The 22,481-nt window shown below is 49.0% G+C and overlaps 1 protein-coding gene across 2 annotated transcripts; it reads right to left on the reverse strand.

The window, feature by feature from the left end:
- Positions 1–455: 455 nt before the first annotated feature.
- Positions 456–14,372, reverse strand: MOGAT2 (monoacylglycerol O-acyltransferase 2). 2 transcript variants are annotated; one of them, XM_032641046.1, is made up of 6 exons: positions 14,211–14,372; positions 9,577–9,755; positions 4,476–4,680; positions 3,990–4,164; positions 2,861–3,060; positions 456–1,402 (listed from the first exon to the last, which is right to left on the reverse strand). In XM_032641046.1, exons 1-6 carry the CDS (start codon positions 14,299–14,301, stop codon positions 1,248–1,250), a joined length of 1,005 nt encoding a protein of 334 aa, XP_032496937.1. In that variant the 5' UTR covers positions 14,302–14,372; the 3' UTR covers positions 456–1,247. The 2 variants fall into 2 exon arrangements, with proteins under 2 accessions (XP_032496937.1, XP_032496938.1); XM_032641047.1 differs by lacking the exon at positions 14,211–14,372 and adding an exon at positions 10,331–10,405.
- Positions 14,373–22,481: the final 8,109 nt, after the last annotated feature.

Genomic DNA, 22,481 nt, shown 5'->3' on the forward strand with positions numbered 1-22,481 from the left:
GAAAAGGCCTTATTTTCTTGCTCCAGGTGTGGGAGTTCACAGTACTGGTCCTACCCTACCATCCTGTCCTTTCACTAATGACACATGTCACAGACCCAGGAACCCAGAGTTCTTCTCATCAGGGGTGTGTCCCCATCTACCCTGCTTGTAGACACATAGGAATATTCACTCCTCAATATTCACTGGCCTTTGTTTTCTGGCTGGGCTACCCCGTATCTTTATATAACCAGTCCCCTTCTCTCCCATAGGACAGGCCAGAAGTGGTAAGTTGGAGTAGATGGGTCAGGAAGAAAGAGGCGACATGCCATTCTTTGGCCCATCTGATCCACCATCTGGGAAGGGGAGACAGGGCAGCAGGGCTGGGGGACCAGGCTGGGGGGCAAAGGTGAGGCTTTGACCAGCGCTCCCAGGTGGAAGTGGGGAATATGAGAAAGAAAGTAAAACAGAATCTTTCATTTGATGAATTGACATTTATGGAGCCCATTTTTTATACCAAGGTCAGGGCTGAACTTGCAAAGGATGGAGTAGGAGTTGCCTCATGGAGCTCTCAGCCCATGTGACGTCAGAGCTGAGACTCAGAGGTCATCCTAGTCACTCGGGGAAACTGAGACTCAGAAGGACGGCGAAGAAGTCCGCTCCCAGTCATTCAGTCGATGACAGAGTGCAATTCTCCTTCCCTACCTCTGGACCCCTCTGGCTGCCATTTCAGGGCTCAGAGGACTCAGACACTCAAAGGTGCCCAGGGTGAGTGCAGGGGCTTTGTGGCCTTGCCCTCCTCTCCAGCTCAGGGAGGGAGGAGCTGGGACAGGCAGGATGCAGGATGAGGGAAATTGTAGGAGAAAGGGCTGCAGCTGGTGGCTTCTTGCAGCTGTCACTCAAGGCAGAGGAAGAAAAACCTGGTAATATTTCCTGCCCACTGAGTGACAGGACCACAGAGGACAGAGAACCCGGACATTATTCCCTCCCAGCATCTCTCCCATTTCTCAGGCGGGCAGACCAAGGAGAGGGCTCCTTGCAGAGGGGTCACAGCAGGAGTGCAAATCACCAATGCCAGAGTCTGGCCTCCTCTGCCATGCTGCCAGTTGTGACTCGGGGCCTGGCATGGGTTAGAAACGCAGGAGTCATCGAAGGCTTTGGAGATGTGCTCAACGGACACCTCCGCGAAGCCTTCTGGGATCACAGCCCCTCCCTCTATTCTCCCTAATGCCAGCCCTGCCCTTTAGGGCAGCCCCTCCTCTGGGGAGGCACTAGCAGAATTCCAAGTGTTGGTCACTGGGGACGTTGTACTTGAGCTTGTGGGCTTCGAAGAGGTTGCTTAGCTCCTTCATGTAGCGCTGGTGCAGCCTGTCCACCTCTTCCTGTGAGGGACACGGTGTCTTCTGCACCTCGATGGGCGTCCCCACTGCAAGACACAAAGGAGTGAGGTGGCCCAGAGCAGGAACCACCGGAGTTGCAGTGCCCTTGGGGTTCACACCACAATGGTCATCGGTGCAGGAAAGTGCTCTTACTGTCTCACTTTCAATTCTATTTTGGGTGATAAGTTCTAAGATGTTAGGGCAACTCCAAGATCCTGATATATTACCAATACCACCAGCTGGCATTTACAAGCAACATCTCCTATAATCATCCTAACGATCCCATATGGATAGAACCTGCTATTATTCCTCTTTGACAGGTCAGGCGATGAGGCTCAAGGAGGTTAAGTAACTTGTTCAAGGTCACATAGCCAGGAAGAATCAGTGCCAGGTGGTAAGCCCTGGGGGTGTGTTCTTAACCTCCAGGCCAGGTGGCTCTGGGAGTCTCAGACACCGTGATGGGAAGCGCCTGTATGTCTTGGGGGGAGGCGGCCCACAGCCCAAGCGCCCTGCTTCCCCCCTCTCTCTCCATGCTGGCCTGCAGTGCCCCCTTTCTAGGGAGGGACCAGGAGGCCCTATGTACCTCCTTCCTCTGGTTCTGCCTGGCTCAGGAAGAAGCTGCTGTGTTCTTCTCTTGGGAATGGCTCTGGAGGCAGCACATGTGAATTATATTCATGAAAATATTACCACACAACAAGAGAAAGTCATGGTGTAGGGGACTGACCAAGTCTGTACTCAACTAAGGAATGACTGGGTGGTTGGAGATGAACAGACCTCTCTCTACAAGCTTTGCCATTGGAGGAAAGCTCCAATGGTGGAGCTCCATAGGTGGAATCCAAGAAGCTCCATAGGTGGAATCCAAGAAGAAAGCAAATGAGCTGTCCAAATAGCTGGAAAGACGGTGCTAAGTCCATGCAATGAAGCCCATGCCCATTATTTACAGGAAAATCCCTCAGGCTCTCTTTCATAGCCTGCTGATGGCTACTTTACACACAATTCTAACACCTGGAATGCCCTTCCCTTGTATGCATCTTCTCCAATAAGCCTTATGAGATCATCTGGTCAGAATTAAACCCTCCTTCTTTGGTATAATAAAAAAGTCAAATAGATCCTGACCAAACCTCAACTTATTTACTCAAGGGCAGGGTGTTCTTCTGGAAATGATTTAACTTCTCTGAGTCTCAGTTTGCCATCAGTGAAATGGGGATGACAGTCCCTGCCTCCAAGGTTGTTGGGATAACTGAGCTGCTGCATGTAAGGAGCCAGTACAGTGCCTGGCACACAGCAGGTGCTCGGTACTCAGTAGTGGCTACTGTTCTTTGTGTCTCTGTTAGAGTTCTCCTCTCAGACTGCCTTATATCTGCCTGTGTAACCGTTTCCCAGTCTAGAATGTGAGTTCCACAAGGTCAAAGATGTGTCTGGCCCATGTGCGTGTCCCCTTGCAGCACACAGCCTGGGCCCCTTGCCCTGTAGGTTTCCCCATCCCAGCCTGGGTCTTGGCTCACCCACGGTGGTGATGGGCTGGCGGTAGGGCATCAAACCAAAGCTGTACTGGAAGACACCACGGCCGTGGAAGAGCGGGAGGGAGACTCCCATGATCTTCTGCAGTCGGTTCTGGGTCCGGCGCAACCAGGAGCAAGGAGAGTTGTCAACCTGGTCAAATAGGTCATTCTCCCCAAAGGAGAAGATCGGCACCAGAGCGGCCCTGGCGGGAGACAGGAGAGAGGGTTAGGAGGTGCAAGAAGGTGCAAGCTTGTCGCCTAGCTTCCTGCAGGGACCCAGTGACCAGGAATTAGGGTAGAGAACAGAGCCCTGGGCCGGAAGTAGGAGGCCTCTGGTGTCTCCCAGTCCTGCTATGGCCTTGCTCTGTGATTGTGGGCAGGTCCCAGCTCTTCTCAGGACCACTGCCTGGCAGTTGTAACATGACAGGGAGACTAGAATGCTGCAGAGAGTCGTCCCAGATAAAAAAAACATTTGCAAACTTTGGAAAAGTCTGACCTGCCCCAGTTAGCTTGTATTCTTCAAAGATGCTCCAAGGTAGGAGAATAGTTCTAAGCAATGCCCCAAACTCCATTCTCCCAGATCCCCTCCGTCTCAGATCTAATGCAAGCTTTCAGCAGTATGACCCTTGACACTTAGTCCCTTTAATCACCAAATCTCCCTTCTAGACTCTTCTCTGTGTATTTGGGAATGAGACAGTACATCATCACCAACACAGAATCTTCATTGTGAATGGATTGAGAATCTCCCTGCCAGGGCTTCACTGGTGGCACAGTGGTTAGGAATCCACCTGCCAATGCAGGGGACACGGGTTCAAGCCCTGGTCCGGGAAGATCCCACATGCCTCGGAGCCCCTAAGCCCATGCGCCACAACTACTGAAGCCCGGGCACCTAGAGCCCGTGCTTCGCAATGAGAAGCCTGCGTGCCGCAATGAAGAGTGGCCCCCACTCGCCGCAACTAGAGAAAGCCCACGTGCAGCAACAAAGACCCAACGCAGCCAAAAATAAATAAATTAATTAATTAAAAAAAAAATCTCCCTGCCAAAATAGGATCTGCATTCATCTCTGCTGTCTTCCCACTAAAATACAATCCTTGCCAATCTCCAATTGAACGAGAGCCCTCTCCCCCGATACCCGTGCATCAGGGCGAGCCTGATGAAGCCCTTGCGGTTCCGCAGCAACAGCCTGTAGTCTCCAGGCCTGGCGTTCAGTGCCTCCTGGGCGCCCCCAACAATGATGGCCAAAAGGCTGCCACCTCCCTTCCTGTTCAGAATGTGAGCGGCGCTCTCCTTGTCTGCTGAGACCAGCCCTGGGGAGAGGAAGAAGGTCAAGTATGGTGTGAAGGGGGCAGGGATGGTGGAGGAGGATGTGCTCTGGGCTCCACCCCCCGAACTGGGAGTTCCCTGAGGACTGGGACTGAGTCCTCCCCCTCTTCCCAACCCCTTGCCGAGCTCCTTGCTGGGCACGGAGCTGTGGGAAGTGCTTCCTTGGGTCTAGCCTCCTTCTCCACTACACATGTTCTTGGATTAAGTACAGAATTGTTAGAAGTCCTCCTTAAAATCCCTCCTCCATGCCTCCAGCCCTCATCTTCCTGGGCTACCCAGGGGTGGGAAGACTCACCCCCTGACATGATGCAATCCCTGAAGAAAGGGGTCCAGAACCACAAGTTCAGCATCATCAGATGTGGGCGGATGCCGGGGAACAGTGAGGAAAAACCGGTGCTCTCGGTGCACAGGTTGGTAAAAGCTCCAGCCGCCAGGATCCCATGGGGGTGGAAGCCAGCGAGGTAGTTCCGGGAGGGGTCCAGCTCCACGGTCTTGACCAGCTGCAGGGACAGCAACCTGGTGAGTCGGGGCTGGATCTCAGGCCCTCCCTGATTCTGCCATCACCAGTGTGACCTTGAGCAACTTACTCCCCCTCTCTGAGCCTCAGGTTCTTATGAAGATGGAGATATGCGTTTGAATGCATCTAGGGAGACCGTGGTGCCATCTGTGTCTCAGACTCGCTGCTGGCTTCGGACAAATTGCTTCCCTCTCTGGCTTTTAATCTATCAAATGCAGACATTTGACCCTGTCCCACCTACCTCCCAGGACTGCTGAGAAGCTCAGGTCCATGTGTGCCATGGAATTACCAAGACTACAGGACAGGGTGATCATAATTGATACACTGAATTATAATTGGTATAGCTCATACACCATCAAGGGCCACACAGGGGTGCCACTCTGCTTGAAGAGCCCTATTTTAACAAAACTCCCTATAAGAAAATTTGGCGCTTAGGACCTGGGAGTGAGCATTTGCAAGATATATCGGGGTGGTTGAAAGAGCGTGCAGACCTGGAGACTGGCCCTAGTCCTGTTAACCCCTCTGTACAATGCAAATGTCTCCCTGGTGGTTCTCTGCTCCCCCCATGTCAGACCTTCACTGCCATCCATCCACCTGTTCCCCTGCCCATTGGCAGCTCTGCCCTGGTCTGGTCAGTCCTGCAGCATGGAGGGTGCCGGGGAGCCCACTAGATATTGTAGAGGGAGTGGGAGAGGAGAGCTGTTTGTCATTAGCAGCTTCCAGGCAAAGTGGGCTGAGGGTGGAAGGAGAGGAACTGAGTTAACAAGTGCTGCTCCCGCCGTTTACTGGACAGGCTTCAGTGTGGGAAGATTACTGCCGGGGCACTGATTGTGTGTGTGACCAACCCCTGCTCCACTCTGCCAGTAACTGCCGGGCCTGCCCTTTACAGAGCCCCGTTATCTGGGAGGCACAGCCATCAGAGTTGGAGGCCCTGAGGCCCCTGGCCCAAGCCCTAAGCCCCTGGCAGGAGGCTCCCTGACAATTCTGCACAGGCCTTGCAGGCGTGAGCAGTCCATTCCGCTCTGGCTCAGCTCTGACACCATGAAAGTTCATCCTGTCACCAAGCTGAAATTTTCAGAATGACCCTGAGGATTCTTGTTGCCTTCGGGCCCCAGAGGCCTGGCTGCCTGCTCTCAGAGCAGCCTGGTGGGACCCAAGGGACAGCAATGGGGGTCTGATCCTGTCTGCCCTACCCAAGCTGAACAGCCCCAAATTGTCCTGTCCATGACCTGGACTTGATCTCCGCAAATCCCCACCCCACCAGTATGCCCTCTGGTTACCCTTGATCCTTTGCAGAAAGGCTGAGGGGACCATAGGTGGAGGCGCCATTGCTTCCCAGATGAGGACAAACTTCTTCCACTCGTTCGGTGGGGATTTATTGGACGTGAAAATAAGAACAAGCAGAGATAATTCTGGTTATTCTCATTGGGAAAGGTGTTTCCTTAGGAACCCATCTCGGTGTGTTTCTTGAAAAACATACCTGGCTCCTCGCACTGAAGCACTTGCTTATGCATTCTCTTTCTCAGCTAGTGGGAAAATAATTTTGTACAACCTGCCTAAACGCAATGAGGCAGTATTTATCGATATTGCAATTGAAAAACGTAACTGACCTTTTAGGCCAGCAACTCCACTGCTGAGGAAGTTAGCTACAGAATGTCTCATACTTGTGCAAAATGACATCTGAACAAGATTATTAACTGAAGTATCATTTTTAGTAATACCAAAACTTGGCATCCACTCAAATGTCCATCAACAGGGCCCATTTAGACAAATTATGGAACATTCACTCATGGGCCACTGTGTAGCCATAGGGATGTACGACATCGCTCTTCCTGTCCTGATACAGGAAGATGCCACAGTTGCTTGTCGGGTGAAAAAGCAAAGAGCAAGACGATGCGTGCAGAACGTCACCAGCTGTGCCGAGAAGGGTAACAGGAGGTGGAGACAGCTCCTCCTGGGGGAAACGTTGCCTGATTCTCCACCCTTAGCCCTTTAGGAAGGCTAAGGGTGAGGTTGGAAAGCTCCAAGACACAGAGACTGTGCCCTAATTTTGCTTGAAATTCACCACTAGATGCTAGTTTGTAAAATCACAGTAAGAACTGATAGAAGCTCAGGGATCCACATGCATTTGACAGGGAAGGCAGAGGCTTGTGAATGTGGGGAGCTCCAGCAGAGTGCGGACTCCTTATCCAGGACCCCCTGCCTCCTGGTCACCCTAAGATCCCTGCAGGGCCTGCGCTTTGAAAGTATGTGGAAGAGTAGGAGGGTCTCCAGGGAGGTGGTGGGGTCCAGAATCCGCAGGCCCCAGCGCCACCCCTGCAGGCTCCCAGCCCAGGACAGGCAAGTCAAAGTGCTCATCTTCTCACTCCCTGCAGGTCTCTTGGTGGTACTGCCCGCCCCCTGCAGGTGGTGATGCCACAGGCCTGCAGCGGGCGACAATCCTGAACACTGTGCGCATGGAATTTCTGCAAAACAAGTCCAGTGTCCTACCAGTGTCAGTAGTCCCAGGGTTGAGAAACCCTCCTGGGGGGCTAACTGGCTGGGGCAGCAGGAGGATGGCGGGTAGGACAGGCACAGAGCTGCTCAGCATCAGGTCCCGAAACTGGCAGCAGCTCCAGCTGTAAAGAGAGCCAGATGCTGTCCTTTGGAGGTCACGGGATGGCGGGAAGACAGCCCCCTGGAGAGCTTTCACTTGAAGAGCTCCAGTTCTGTGGAATGGCCTGCACTGGCCTCCCTTACCTTATCCCTAAAAACCTCTCCCGCCTCATCCCCAGGTGCACCTTCTGCTTTAGTCACACTATTGCTCAGAAACCATGCAGTGGCAGGCTCTGAGCCTGAGCTTGCGCTCCTCCCTTCGCAGGCCGCCTTTCCTTCCCTGGTGGACTCAGGATTTAGCTCACAGTGTGGAGTGAGACCACAGAGCCAGAATCTGCAAAGCTCTACTTGAGGCCAGAAACCACTTATAGTTTTCTTTGGCTTGGTAGCTGATGTCACAAACACTCTCAGGCTACAGGCCATACTTTCCCATGGAAACTCTGGCCTTCCTGGCACAGAAGAGCGAGCCTGGGAAGAGGAGTGGGGGGATGAGAATTCAGAATCTCAAAGCTCAGAAGTCCTGGGGTGGGGTTGAGGGACGCTGCCCATGACATTCCCATGGCTTCCCTCGGGACCCAGCAAACCCTGCTCGTTTCTGCTGACAAGGTCCTGGGAGGGCACCCTGCAGAGGAAGCAGATATGGGGTCGAGGAAGACTGCCCCCACCCGGGCCCCTCAGGTTGGCTCAGCACTGCCCACTTGCTCTGCCCTTCAACATCTATCACCCCTAATGAGCATGGAAGCCTCTGCCAGCCAACTTCCTGCCGTCTGCCCAGCCCCTGCCCTGCTGCCCTGCCTTGCCCTGCCCCATCCCACCCTTTCCCTTTGCCCAGGAGGCCCTGCTCACTGGATGCTAAGGGCTCCTGCACCCGAGCTGTTGCCCAGCCTTTGCTAGTCCTTGCTGGGCTCCAGAACTCTCAGAAGGGAGCAAGGCGGGAACTCTGACTCTGCTGCTGAGCGCCCATGACTTGGCCAAGCTGTTTACCCTCTTTGAGCCTGTTTCCTCCATTCCCTATCGCTTTACCAGCTGGGGACCTAATTTCTGGAGGGCCAGGAAGAGGTGGGGCTCCCAGATTGGGGTGGGAGAAGCCATGCAGGTGTGAAGGGCAGAACAGCCAGTCTCTGGGCTATCAGAGTCCTCCCTAGACCCACAGCCATGCCCACATCTCCCCAGAATCCCCAGCAATTCAGTAAAATAACATAAACTACTAGTTTACTGAGAACATACAAAGTGCTTTACTTGCTGTCTCATGGAATCCACACAACCCAATGATGTATGTGGCATCATCTCCACTTTACATATGAGGAAACTGAGGCTCAGAGAGACTGTGTAACTCACCCAAGGTCACGCCACTTGTATGTTGCAGAACTGATAATAGAACCTAGTCTGTTCAGCTCCAGACGCCACACTCTATATGTTTCTTCTCTCCTGTTTCCAGAGGAGGGCCACCTGCCCCTGCCTGGCACCTCTCTTGAGTCCCCATTGCCTTCCCCATCCTATCTGGACAATAAATCATCCCTGCCCAGCTGCTTATACCCAAGAGTTTAGTCTGTCTGGGATTCAGGAAAGGAGCCAAGGTCAGTTCACTCAATCAAGGATTCTGCTCCACTCAGGACTGAACTTTGGGTCCAGGGTCAAGTGTCCAAAAGGCCATGAGGTGCCCTGAGTCAGAAAGTCAGAGACTCAAAAGCACTCAAGTGAGAGGGATCAGTGTGCTCACTGGATACATGTGTAAACTAAGATTTAGAATGGGGCAAGGCCTTGTCCAAGGATGCCTAACACACCAGAGTGAGGCGAAGAATCTGAGAACAAGTTCAGGGTCCTCTCTCCTGTCCCTCTAAACTGACTAAATGCACAAACTTTAAATCAGTAAAAGAGTTTTGTATGTGAACTTGATCACATCCTTGTCCCTCTCTAGGGGTGAGTCTCCTCATCTTATGAAGTGTGGGGCTAGAGGGTCTCTTAGGACCTTAAGTTTATTACCTTCACCCCCAAGCATGGCTACTGAGGGGTTTATAAGATACATATGTGTGCCACACTACATGGCCCACAGAGCTCCTTCAAATCCTGTTCATTCATCAGTTCTCATACTTGCCCCAAATCCCTGCAGGTGGGAAACCATGGCCAGACAGAAGCTGGACTCTTCCCCAGGCCACATAGTGGTAGAAGCCCGGCTCCTACCCCCCAGCCCAGTATTCTGCTCACTGCACACAGGGCCGCACTTCCCCACGGACATGTGGGGCACTACGGTCCTGGCCGCACCCCAGCCAGCGCCATTACTCACTGAGACAGGGAAATAGTCCTTCATGTACTTCCATATGACCCAGCGCCTTACGGCCTCAATGCGCCTGCCCCCCTGCCATGGCTTGTCTCGGTCCAGGTACCACCAGGTTGCATACAGGATACTAAAGATCCAGAATCTTGTGAACAGGAGACCTATGAAGACCGCAGTGCAGATCTGGGCTGGGGAGGGAAGCAGGAACCATCATCAGTGGTCAGAGGGGTGAAGGAAGGATTTCCGCCCCTATGCCCAGCACCAGCAGCGCTGTCCTGTCCAGCCCTCACCCCAGGCAGAAGGGGTCAGCCTCCCCTCCCCTCAAAGAGGAAGGGATGCAGCCCATCCAGTGTCATACTGGGAGCCTGGATTTGAAGCCAGGTAGGCCTAATTCCAAACTCACTTTGTCCCACTGCACCAGGCTGCCTCATTCACTCCAGTCTTCCCCCTCCACCTCCTCTCTGTCCAGTTAAGTATCTGTATCCACCAGGTGCTCAATAAATGCCTGGGGGAGAAGTGACCGGTTTAACTGTTTCTCGTTTCCACCCTTTGGGCCCTCAGAGAAAAAGGAGACATTCTCTCTGCCCAGCCCTCTCTGTCCACTCTCGCCCATCTTTCCATAGATAAATCCTGCCAGATCCCCCCTCTAATTAAAGTCCTTCCATGGCTTTCTCATAACTTTAAAAACAGCCCATGTAGCTCAGCCTGGCATTCAGGCTCCCCACGGCTGGTCTGATCCCCCTCCCACTCCAGTCTCACTCACCCACATGCACCCCATGCTCCGGCCACATGAAACTGCTCAGTGTACCTACACTGAGAGATTGAGTTCCTTCAATCTCTTAGCTTTTGCTTATGCTGCTTCCTCTGCCTGCCACGCCCTTTCCTGGTGAAGGAGGCAGGAAGTAAGAGGCCAACTTGTGGCTGGCCCATGGGTTGGGGTGCAGCATGGCTAGGACCAGGTCAAGTGAGGAAATACCTTCTTACCTACGATTCCAAGTCCCTTGTGGCAAGCTAATCCTGGCTTCATCTCAGGGTCAGGGGGTCTGTGGGGCTGACCCTTACCTGATGCTAATGGAACATCATTCCCAGAGAATATTTCTCCCTCCCCATCCCATTCCTTCCACTCAACACCATGCACTCACACTCTTAAAAAGGTCAGCTTCCGGTTGTATTGCATCTGAAAGTAGGGTAGACTGGGTCTGTCATTCCTGGCAGGCTTCCAGGAGAAGGGGACCTTTGACCCAGTCTGAACAGTAGTAAAATTCATAACAGAGAAAATAGGTTGGGGCTCACAGACGTTCAGTTTACACAGAACACCTATGTGCCAGGTGTTGGTGGTTCAGCCGTGAACAACAGAGAAAAATTCCTGCCCTCGTGGAGCTGACTTTCCAGTGCTGTGTTTGGGGCACTTGTTTGTTTTTTTTAATTTCTATGGTGGTAAAATATACGTAACATAAACTTTATCATCTGAACCATTTTTAAGTGTACAGTTCAGTGGCATTAAGTTTATTCACATTGACCATCATGACCATCCATTCCCAGAACTCTTCATTTTCCCAAACTAAACCTCTGTACCCATTAAACAAAAACTCCCATGTCCCCCTCCCCCAGCCCCTGGCAACCACCATTCTCTTTTCTGTCTCCATGAATTCGATTAGTCCACAAACCTCACATAAGAGGAATCATAAAGTATTTGTGTGTGTGTGTGTGTGTGTGTGTGACTGGCTTATCTCACTTAGCACAACATCCTCAAGATTCATCCATGTTGTTGTATGTTTCAGAAACTCCTTCCTTTTTATGGCTGAATAACATTCCATTGTGTTATTTGTGGCATTTGCTATACATTCATCCATCAATGGACCGATGGACAATTGGGTTTCTTCCACCTCTGTAGTTTATTTTAAAATAGCATTTAATTAGTCACTAATAATGAAAAATGGGGAGGCTTCACACTCAAACCCATTCATCTGGCGTCTCTCGAACATCAGGAAGGAGCGGCAGCCCTGAGTCACTGCCATCGCAGGCAGCTCCCCTCCTTCCCAGGCCTGCTGGCCAATGGCTGCTGGAACCCATGCTCTCACATGCAGCCTCGTGATTCCTGGAGGATTCAGAAAAGGACGAACCACACTCCTGGTGAGTTGATCACTTTTTTGTTTGCCTTTAAGTTTTTTTAATAAAAAACTGGAAAGGGAAAGTTGCAGAAGAGTGGGAATGAAATGCCACCATTTGCATGAAGAATAACGTCCACCCTTGTGGACGCTCGTGCACCGAAGCTGGAAGGACACCTGCAGATCTGGAGGGAGGAGGCAGACGCCAGGAGGTAAAGGATAAGGATGGCTTGGCAGTTGACTTAGATTTTATCAATTTTATTTACATAACAAATATTTAATGTGAGAAAATGGTAAAGAATCTCAGCTAGGACTCTCTGCCCTTGGGCAAAATCAAAAGTCTATGTGGGTTGATCCCCCTTTCAGAAAACCGCCTCTAGAGAATAAAACAGAGTTGTTAATAGTGGCTCCCTGGAGGGAATTCCCTGGCCGTCCAGTGCTTAGGACTCCGCGCTTTCATGGCTGCTTTCACACAAGCCACGATGGGCACAGCCCAAAATAAATAAATAAATAAAAATAGTGGCTCCCTGGAGGGTAGGATTTGGGGAAGTCTCTCACTTTTAGGATACATATTTCGTTTGGATGTGCTACAACAGCACGTATTCATTTTTGTAACTAACATAGCATGTTAAGGTTAGGACAAAACCCACACAAGAGGAACTTGCACTTGACAGAAAGAACTCTCCACCATCCCCCTCACCCTGAGGTCACCTTTTAACTCCTGTCAGCAAGCAAAACCCAAACTTGGGGATCTTTTCAATCCCTTAGGAAGGAAGACACCTTCTTTCGCCTTGTAACACCAAGGGGGGGAAATGTAAGAACCCACTTTACTGAGACCCAGAGAGGGTATGCAAATTGGCTAAGGTCCCAGAGCAAGCTAGTAGGATGGGACCTGGCATTCAATTCTGCTCTTTTGTCTACATCATGCTCCCAACATTCATTCATTCAACAAACATTTATCAACACCAACTCTTCTAGGAGCTGGAGATGCAGCTGAGAACAAGACCACTTGAATGGAGCTTACCTTCTTCCTGTGTGAGTGTGTGAATTATAGAGAGAAAAGGAAACTGAGTAAACATGTAACCCACTGGAAAGTATTTGTTTCTGGGCCCTGAGTCCTCAGTGACAGGCCCTGGTTGACCTCTCCGGCCAATTCTTTGCCCCTCCCCAAAATGCCTGCTCTATGTCCAGCGTGAGCCAGCCGTTCACAACATGTGTGGTGTTTACTCCCCCACTGGAAGTCCTTACTCTCCTGCCAGTCTGTAAATCCTGCCCTGTGGACTCATCTCCTAAGTATCCTTGAAAAGTGGCCCTTTCTTTCCACTCACTGCCAGACCAGGGGAGGCAATCTTTTTCTTAAAGGGCCAGATTGTAAATATTTTAGACTCTGAGGCTATATGGGGCAACTTGTAGGATATTACATAGGCACGTAATCATTTGAATTACGCAAACATTTAAAATCTAAAAACTATTCTTGGCTCATGGGCTGTACAAACGCAAAAACAATCAGTGGGCTGGATTTGGTCCATGCCACATGGGACCCCGATCTAGCTGGCGGCTACTCCCTGCTATTGGTCTAACGCCCACACCCCAAACACAGCAGATCCATAGACTTCAGGCACTGAGACCTGTCACACACAGATTGGACCTTGTTACTCCTGTACCAAAAAGCCTCCTGGGCTCCCCTTTGTCCCCAAGATAAGGGACAAGGTACAAGCTCCTGCTCGTGGCGCGAGTGGGCTCAGATCCCTTTGCTCAGCGACCCTCCCTCCAGCTCCAGACCCAGCGCTGCTTGACCTCCCTGTGCTGCTCCTGACATTGCCAGGACCCCCCGCTGGGCTGGGGGTGGGCACAGACAGTCAGACACACTCCTGCTGGGAAAGCTTTCCCAAGGCCAGCTGGGCAAGATGTCCCTCATCCCCTGTAATCCCCGGGCCTCAGCCCACCTGGCTCTGGGCCCCCAGTGCCCTTTGCCCAGGAGCCAGCCTACTTGTCGGCTTGTGGCCTCCTGCCCCTTCTCCACACCTCCTCCCATGCCCTCAGCCCTCTCTTCTCCTTCCCTCCTTCTACCACCTTCCCTCTCCTCCTCTGGCAGTAGGAGGAGTCCAGACCTACAGCCTTGGACATTTAAGGCAATTAGCTTCTCTGCTCATCTGTGGAATGGGGTAACCGGGGATATTTTAAATGTTTTAACAACCCTTAGGGCAGAGACACAGGTCAATCATCAGGGATGCTAGGGGTTAGGGAACTGGAGGGCTTGCTTTAGCTGCAAAATGTCGGGGAGCTTCTGAGCGAGGACATGGGGTATGTGTATTGTGTGTGTGTGTGTGTGTGTGTGTGTGTGTGTGTGTGTGTGTGTGAAATGGCTATTGACCAGTCTGTAAAGAGTATGTCCACAGTTTAACGCCAGTGTAGTGGCATCAGTGTACAGGCTGAACACTAGCCCTGGGAGGCGCACTCCCTACCCAGTCTGGCACCAGCAGGTGAGATGAAGAATCCCATTGCCTCCCACCCACCCAGCCCAGCCCACCTTACCCAGAGCCAGAAAGGAGAAAACCCACTGCAGGACCACAAAGGTCTGCATCCTGCGCTCCCATGGCACGGACAAAGGTGCAAACTTCACCATGCTGTCTCTTTGGTTGGTTCCGGTGTCTTCTCTGAGCTCTGCCGTGGTCTGAGGCACCTACTTACTGATTTTTGCTGCTGCCAGAGGTTGAGTAAGCGTTAGTGGTTGGGGAGGAGGGCGCCCCACCCCACACTGCCCAGCCCAAGGCCTCCCTGCCCCCGCCCTGGCGAGGATCTGTTTCCTGGTAGAAAGCTTTGAACCCACTTGCCCTGGAGCCAGGTAAAGGAAGGAGGAAGGGAAGGACATTTGCCTCCTCAAGCAAAACCTTATCTGCCAGATGCCTTTCTCTGTGCCTGAATCTTGCCCTCCACTTGGCAGGTAAAGCACTGAGTATAGGGCAATCCTGTCCCTCTTCACCTACCCAATGACATGGCTGCAATAACTGTCTCCTCTCTTCTGCCACTGTTCCCCTCCACAAACATGCAGTAGCAACTCCTGTCAACAAATCCTTCGGCCCCGCCGTCTCCTCCACCTTCTGCCCTATTCATGGAAGAGCCCTGTCTGCATTCCACATCCTCCCCTCCCATTCTGTCCTCCCTCCTCCAGACTTTAGATGCCATTGTTCCATGGAACTGCCCTTGACAAGTTCACCAATGGCCTCCATGCTGCTGAATCCAGTGGTCCATTCTCAGCTCTCATCTTGACCTCTCGGCAGCCTGAGACACAGTTGGTCACTCGCTGCTCCTTGAAACCACTTGGTCTGTGGACTCCACACTCTCCTGGTTTCTTTCCTGCCCCTCTGGCTGTCCCTGGGTCTAATTGTGGCTCTTAGCCTTCAGCAGGCTAAGTGTTGGAGTGCTCTCTTGCCCACTTAGTCCTTGTGAAACAAGAGGGAAGAGGGCAGAGCACAACCTTTAAAAGAATGACATAGGGCTTCCCTGGTGGCGCAGTGGTTGAGTCCGCCTGCCGATGCAGGGGACACGGGTTCGCGCCCCGGTCCGGGAAGATCCCACATGCCGCGGAGCGGCTGGGCCCGTGAGTCATGCCACTGAGCCTGCGCTCCGCAACAGGAGAGGCCACAGCAGTGAGAGGCCCGCGTACCGCAAAAAAAAAAAAGAATGACATAGCCCGAGGACACGACATAAACTGATTAGAACCAAATAAGTCCAAGATGGCGGACGAGTCGACTTTCACTAGACTTTGTGTGTGTTTAATTCTGGCTGCACCATGCAGCATGTGGAATCTTAGTTCCCCAACCAGGGATAGAACCCATGCCCCCTGCAGTGGAAGCGCAGAGTCCTAACCTCTGGACCACCAGGGAAGTCCCTCTAGTGGACCTTGAGCCTCAGTATACACTCACTGTAACATATCAGCAAGCTAAATGTCACACCCACAGGTGCCATGACAGTTCAAGGCCAACCATAGAGGTCAAAAAGTAGGCGGTGGCCCAATTCCTGGAAATCCCCACCCCTTCCCCAAAATAGCTGGAGTACTACTTCCACTCAGTAACCTATGTAATTACCCACTCCTATAAAAACTGACAACCGCATACCCTGGTGTCTTTCTCACCTTCTGAGATGGCCCACACTCTGTGGATTGTTTCTTTCTAAATAAATCCACTTCTTACCTATCACTTTGTCTCTCACTGATTTCTTTTTGCTATGAGACATCAAGAATCTGAGCTTCATTAAGTCCTGAGACCAGGCGTGTGATCTCAGTTAAAAGACTGTGGGTTCAAGTCCCAGTCTGGGTTTCGGCTGGGTTCCAGTTCCAGCCCATAGGTTCACGCCCCAATCTGAGTTACGCGGTTTCACTCGGAACCTCCCTCTTCTCTCCACCCTCTCTCCTGCAGAGACTTCATCCAGGCTCATGGCCTTGGAGTCTATCTGCAGGACAAACACTTCCAAACTGTATCTGCAGCCCTGACTTCCCCCTGGGCTCCAGACTTGACTAGCTAGGTGGCTACTTGACATCTTCCCTGACAGCCGGCTCAGCACCTCCATCACAGCCTGTCTAAAACTGAACTTGACCTCCCCTCACCTGCCCAGGCTGGCCTTTCCTCTGCTGTTTGCCATCTCAGGAAAGGGGACTCCAGTGACCTGGTTCCTCAGGACAAAACCTTAGAGTCACACTAGACTCTTTCCATCCCTCTCCATCCAACTCTCTCAGTCAGTTCTCCTAAATCTCTCCGTTTAAATGTACACTTTGTACTGAAATGTATCAAGCATACAGTAAAAGGCACAAATCCTAAGTGTAGGAGTGACACATTGTCACAGAGTGGACATACTGGTGTGACCTCTGCTCTGATGCACAAATAGAACCTGACCAGCACCCGTGTCCTTGCCTGTCACTCCTCTCCTCCCCGACCCTCACACCAACCTCGTCTCTGCTTCGAACTTTATAATAAGTGAGCCTTACACAATATACCCTCTGGGACGGTCTCTTTTGGCTCAAGATTATATTTTGAGAGTCATCCAAATTGTGTGTATTTGTAGTACGTTTGTTCTCGTTGCCATATAGGACTTCACTCTGTGAATATGCCAGAATTCATCCATTTCACCGCTGAGAGGTATTTGGGCTGTTGTCTGTTTCTGGCTATTGTGAATTGTGCTGCTATGGGCATTCTTTTCTCTTTTCTTTTTTTTTCCAATTTTTTTGAGAAAAAATTGACATACATCATTGTATACGTTTCAGGTATACAGCATGATGGTTTGATTCACATATGTTGGGAATGATTACAATAGATTTAGTTAACATCCATTGTCTCACATAGTGCAATAAAAAGAAGGGGAAAAAAATCTCCTTTTTATGAGAACTCTGATCTACTCTCTTCCCAACTCTCCTATGTATCACAGAGCAGTACAGGCATTCTATACATGGCTTGTGGTGCACATTTCTATACTTTTCTGTTGTGTGTGTGCCTGGGAATAGACTGGCTGGGTCTCCTGGTATAAAGCCACGTATTTTCCAAAGTGGTTGTACAAATTTACACCCACAAGCCCTGCATGAGATTCCAGCTGCTCCATATCCTTCTCAACATTTTAGCCACTGTAGTGAGTATGCGGGGATACTTCATTGTGCTTATAGTGATTTCCTAATGCCTAAGAGGTTGAGCACACTTTAATATGTTTATTGGCCATTTGGATATGATTTTATATCAAGTTCATGTTCTAGTCTACTGTCGATTTAAATATCTCTCACGTTGGAAAGCTGCTTTCCACACCCACAGGCCAGCCTCTTTGATTGACTCTGACATCAGCGTTCTCACTGATCTCTGTCACTGTGCCCTTTCTCCCTCCCAGAATCTCAACAGCCGGAGGGACTGCTGGGTCAGAGTATGTGACTGCAGGAGCTTGGCAGTAGTAGTGCCAGACTTTTCCCAAAACAGCAGCACCAGTTTATACCTTCACCAGAAATATATGCGAGATCCCCTAGATGTGTAACCTCTCTGGCCCTTGGTGTGGTCAGACTTATTATTATTTGCTAGTGTGTACGGTGATATCTGGTTGGGATCTTGCATTTCCTGAACATGAATGTTGTACACGGCTTTATTCATAGGAGTTGCCTCTGCTGTGAAAAGCTCATTCTTAATTTTCTTCCACTCCTCTACAGTGTTTTTTGTGCTTTTTGACTAAATTTGAAGTTTTTTATGCACTCATGTTACTAACCTTTGAGGTCGCACATATTGTGAATCTCTTCTCCCAGTTTTTAGCTTGTGTTTTAAGGTGTCACTGGATGAACAAACATTTTACATTTTAATATATTCATATTCATCAGCCTTTTATTAAATAGTCATTGCCTGGTCTGATTCAGGAAATCTTTTCCTACTTATATTTACCATTAAGAATTTAAAGTTTGGGACTTCCCTGGTGGCACAGTTCTTAAGAATCCGCCTGCCAATGCAGGGGACACGGGTTCAAACCCTGGTCCGGGAAGATCCCACATGCCACGGAGTAACTAAGCCCGTGCGCCACAACTACTGAACCTGCGCTCTACAGCCCTCAAGCCACAACTACTGAGCCCACGTGATGCAACTACTGAAGCCTGCACACTCTAGAGCCTGTGCTCTGCAACAAGAGAAGCCATCGCAATGAGAAGCCCGTGCACCACAATGAAGAGTAGCCCCCACTCGCCGCAACCAGAGAAAGCCCATGCACAGCAATGAAGACCCAAAGCAGCCATAAAATTAATTAATCAAAAAAAATTTTTTAAGTTTGTTGTTTGTTTTTCATATGTAAGTCCTTACTGCATCTGGATGTTTATACAGTATGAGTTAGGTTCCAATTGTATCTTTAACATATGAGAACCATTCTGTGCAGTCCCATTTGTTCACCACCCCCCTTCCCCAATGAGGTCATGTGCCACCTCTGTCATACAATAGATTTCTACACATTTGTGGCCTGTGTCGGGCTTTTATTCTCTTTTATTGTCTGTTTATCTATCTCTGCCAGTGCCACACCATCTTAATTATTTACTTAGCTCTAATATCTAGGAGGGCAAGCCTCCTTGCTCTTCTGTCTTTCAATTGTCCAGGCTATAATTCACCCTTAGTCTTCCATATACATTTTAGAATCATCTCAACAATTTCCAAAATTCTCTCTTGGAATGTTGGAATTCATAAAATGTTGAATCACAGTTCATTTTGAGGAAACACACATGTGAATAAAAATGAAGGAAAGAATAAATGAATTAAATTCCCACATCATAATATCTATCAAAAGAGCAACAAAGAAACCACAGGAAGAAAATAATAATGATAAAAGCAGAAATTAATGAGAGGTTAGAAAAAGAATAGCTCTAATGAATAAATTAAATTTTTAGTTTTCTAAAAATAACTAATGAAAAAAACATACTACTAGCTAATGTAATCAAGAATAAAAGGGACAAACCACACATTCACAAAGTAAGAAAGGATAGTGGAGATATAATTGATGTAGAAGAAATTTTAAAAATCAAACGAGGGAGTTCCCTGGGGCCTAGTGATTAGGATTCGGCGCTGTCACTGCCACGGCCTGGGTTCGATCCCTGGAACTGAGATCCCACAAGCTGTGTGGAGTGGACAAAATAAAATAATAAAATAAAATAAAATAATAAAAATCAAAAGAAACTACTTTGCAAACTTTAATGCAAAAACATTTGCATGTTTAGACACAACTGACTGTTTCCAAGGGAAATACGATTTACCAAACTGAGCCAATTAATGATAGAAAACCTAAACAGATGAATTTCCATAGAAGAAACAGAGAATATTACCAAGGAATTTCCCCACAAAAAAGCACCAGTCCCAGACAGTTCCACAGGAGAATTTTGCCAAATCTGCAAAGACTAAATAGCCCCAAAGCTCCATAAATTGTTTCAAATCTCTTAAAATGAAGAAAAACTTCCAATTTCTCTCTTAGGTAGCAAGTATTACATTGATATTTAAACACAATTTTTCAGAAAGCAGCACAAAAAAGAGAATTATAGACTGATCATTACTTATGAATATTAAAGCAAAACATTTAAATAAAACATTAGAAATATTATAGTAGAAAATTTCAGGAAACAATCCAACATCACATCATATACCATGAACAGGTAGGATTAGGGAAACCACTACTATAGCACATCGGATTAATAGATTTAAGAAGAGAATCACATGAAACAATAGATGCTGAAAAAGCTCTTGACCAAACTCACCACAGTAAAATTGATGAGTGGTTTCTTTATATTGTAAAATATATATACTTTGTTCCTAAAGCTAGAATCCAAATTAATGGGGAAATACTAAGGGCATTTCCATAAGATCAGCAATAAACCAAAGAGGCCCTCTACTATTCGACATTGTACTGGACACATTAGGCAAAGCAGTGAGAGAAGAGAAATCAATAAGAGGCATAAGAGTTGGGGAGATAAGGAGTAAATCCATCCCTTGCAGGTGATATGATTGTGTACCTGGAAAGCCCTAAAAGTGTTTTGGATTTGTCTCCATTATTACCATTTCTGGAGTTGTTCATTTCTTCGTGTAAACCCAGGTTTGTATCTTGTATCGTATACCTTCTGCCTGAAAAACTTCCCTTAATGTTTCTCATAGCACAAGCCTACTGGGAATTAATTCTGTTGGCTTTTGTTTGTCTAAAAACATCTGTACTTTTGCCTTAATTTTTAAAGGATATTTTCGCTGGATAAAGACTTTTGAGTTGACAATATTTTTTCTTTCAGCTCTTTAAAGATGCAATTCTTTGTTCCTCTGAATATATTGTACCTTTTTCACTGGCTGCCTTCAAGATTTTCACTTTACATTTGGTTTTCAGCAGTTTTAACATAATGTGTCTAGATTTAAAAAACGAAACAAAAAAGTCAACTATCCTGTTGAGAGTCTCTGTGTTCTTGGATCTATGGTTTCATCTCTCATTATTTTTGGAACATGTTCAGCCTATCTCTTTAAATATTTCTTCTGCTCTGTTATCTCTTCTCCTTCCAGGATTTCAGTTACATGGATGTTTGTTCAATATTGTACCACAACACTTTAGGGCTCTATTATGTTTGTTTGTTTTCTCTCCTTTTTCTCTCTGTGTTTCAATCTAGGTAATTTTTATTGACCTATCTTCAAGCTCAGTGATCCTTTCTTTGGATGTGTTGAGCCTACTGGTGAGCCCTGAGAAGTTCTTCATTGGTTGTTAAAAATTTTAGTATTTCCATTTGACTCTTTCTTATTATTTCCAGCTCTCTGCTAATTTTAACACTAGGTTCTCAGTACAGCAGGCTGCCTATCTTTGAGACATGCACTTCCTTGGTCCTGTGTTCTCCTATGCTCCTCATCAACCACTACCTCCCTTCTGGGTCTCAAGGGTTGGCTGCATAGATCCTGTCAGGTGACCTTCTCCATCTCACCATTCCCCCCAGGCTCCAGTGATAGCTCCTCCCCTTGTCCTTTTAAGCCTATAACGGGCAAGAGCTCCCTGGTCTGGTACATAATAGACACTCAAATATTTATTGGATGAATGAATGAAAGTATCTGGAGCATAAAGTGTTGGGAGAATGGAGGGAGACAAGCATGGAATTAAGAACTCAATTATAACTAATTGGTAAAAGGCCTTGACTTCTTTTGAGCTCCCAGCAAGCAGGCTGAACTGTCCAACTAGAAATAACCAAATGGACCTGAGTCCAAAGCCAAGTGCAGCAGGTGGGTGCTGTGCAGAGGGCTCCATCAGCTGCTGGGTGCTGAGCTCCCAGGCATGTGGGCAAGGTCCTGTCTGCTCTGCCATCCAGGTGGCCTCCTGCCTTTAGCAAAAGAAGGAGGGAACCCTTTTTGACAGTTTGACCCTAAGAGCCCAGGATTTCTGCCTTTGCTGCTGGCTTTATGCTGGGCACAAAAGAAAGGTATTGACTGGTCCCTGCTCTGCTTCTCATTCCCTAGGTGACCTTGAGGAAGCACAGACCCTTTCTGGGCCTCAGTTTCTACATCTGTAGAACAGATGGGGTTAGAGCTATAGGGGAAAGAACTGAGATTAAGGGCCTACTATGAGTTGTTCTTTATATTAATACTTATTAAACAGCTAACATTTTTGAGTGCCTACTATGAAATAGGCAATCTATGTGCATTATTCCATTTAATTCTCAAAGCAACTCTATGGGGTAGGTGCTATTGGTATCACTAATTTACACACATGAAAACTGTCATCTCACATAATCCTCACAACTCTCCAACGTAGCTGTTGGTCCCATCACAGCTCTGAGAGGCACAGTGACCTACCTGAGAGCTCTCAGCTCACAGGAGGCAGAAGTGAGGTTCCGTTTGGGTCTTTCTGGCTCCAGAGCCTTCTTTCCTCTATATCACACTCTCCATTCCATGATTATGACTGGTTTCCTTTCTTGAACAGTCCACAAAATCTTCAAGCTCAGGAATTCTGTGTCCCCAGTATGAGAGACAGAGTCTAGCTCAGAGAAGATGAGAGAAAAGTTTTGATTAAAAAAATACAGAAGGGGCTTCCCTGGTGGCGCAGTGGTTGAGAGTCCGCCTGCAGATGCAGGGGACACGGGTTCGTGCCCCGGTCCGGGAAGATCCCACATGCCGCGGAGCGGCTGGGCCCGTGAGCCATGGCCGCTGAGCCTGCGCGTCCGGAGCCTGTGCTCCGCAATGGGAGAGGCCGCAACAGTGAGAGGCCCGCGCATCGCAAAAAAAAAAAAAAAAAAAAAAACAGAAAAGACGGAGGCCGGCGCGTCCGGCGGACCCGCCAAAGCAGCGGGCGCTGCTCCTG

The sequence above is a fragment of the Phocoena sinus genome, chromosome 8, assembly GCF_008692025.1.
Source record: "Phocoena sinus isolate mPhoSin1 chromosome 8, mPhoSin1.pri, whole genome shotgun sequence".
NCBI classification, from domain to species: domain Eukaryota; kingdom Metazoa; phylum Chordata; class Mammalia; order Artiodactyla; family Phocoenidae; genus Phocoena; species Phocoena sinus.

Excerpts from the sequence above, each read along its gene's own strand:
- MOGAT2 (XM_032641046.1), bottom strand. The coding sequence starts at position 14,301 with ATGGTGAAGTTTGCACCTTTGTCCGTGCCATGGGAGCGCAGGATGCAG. Across the intron at positions 9,756-14,210 it reads TTTCTCCTTTCTGGCTCTGG|CCCAGATCTGCACTGCGGTC; the intron begins GTAAGGTGGGCT and ends TTCCCTCCCCAG. Across the intron at positions 3,061-3,989 it reads AGGCTCGCCCTGATGCACGG|GGCCGCTCTGGTGCCGATCT; the intron begins GTATCGGGGGAG and ends GTCTCCCGCCAG.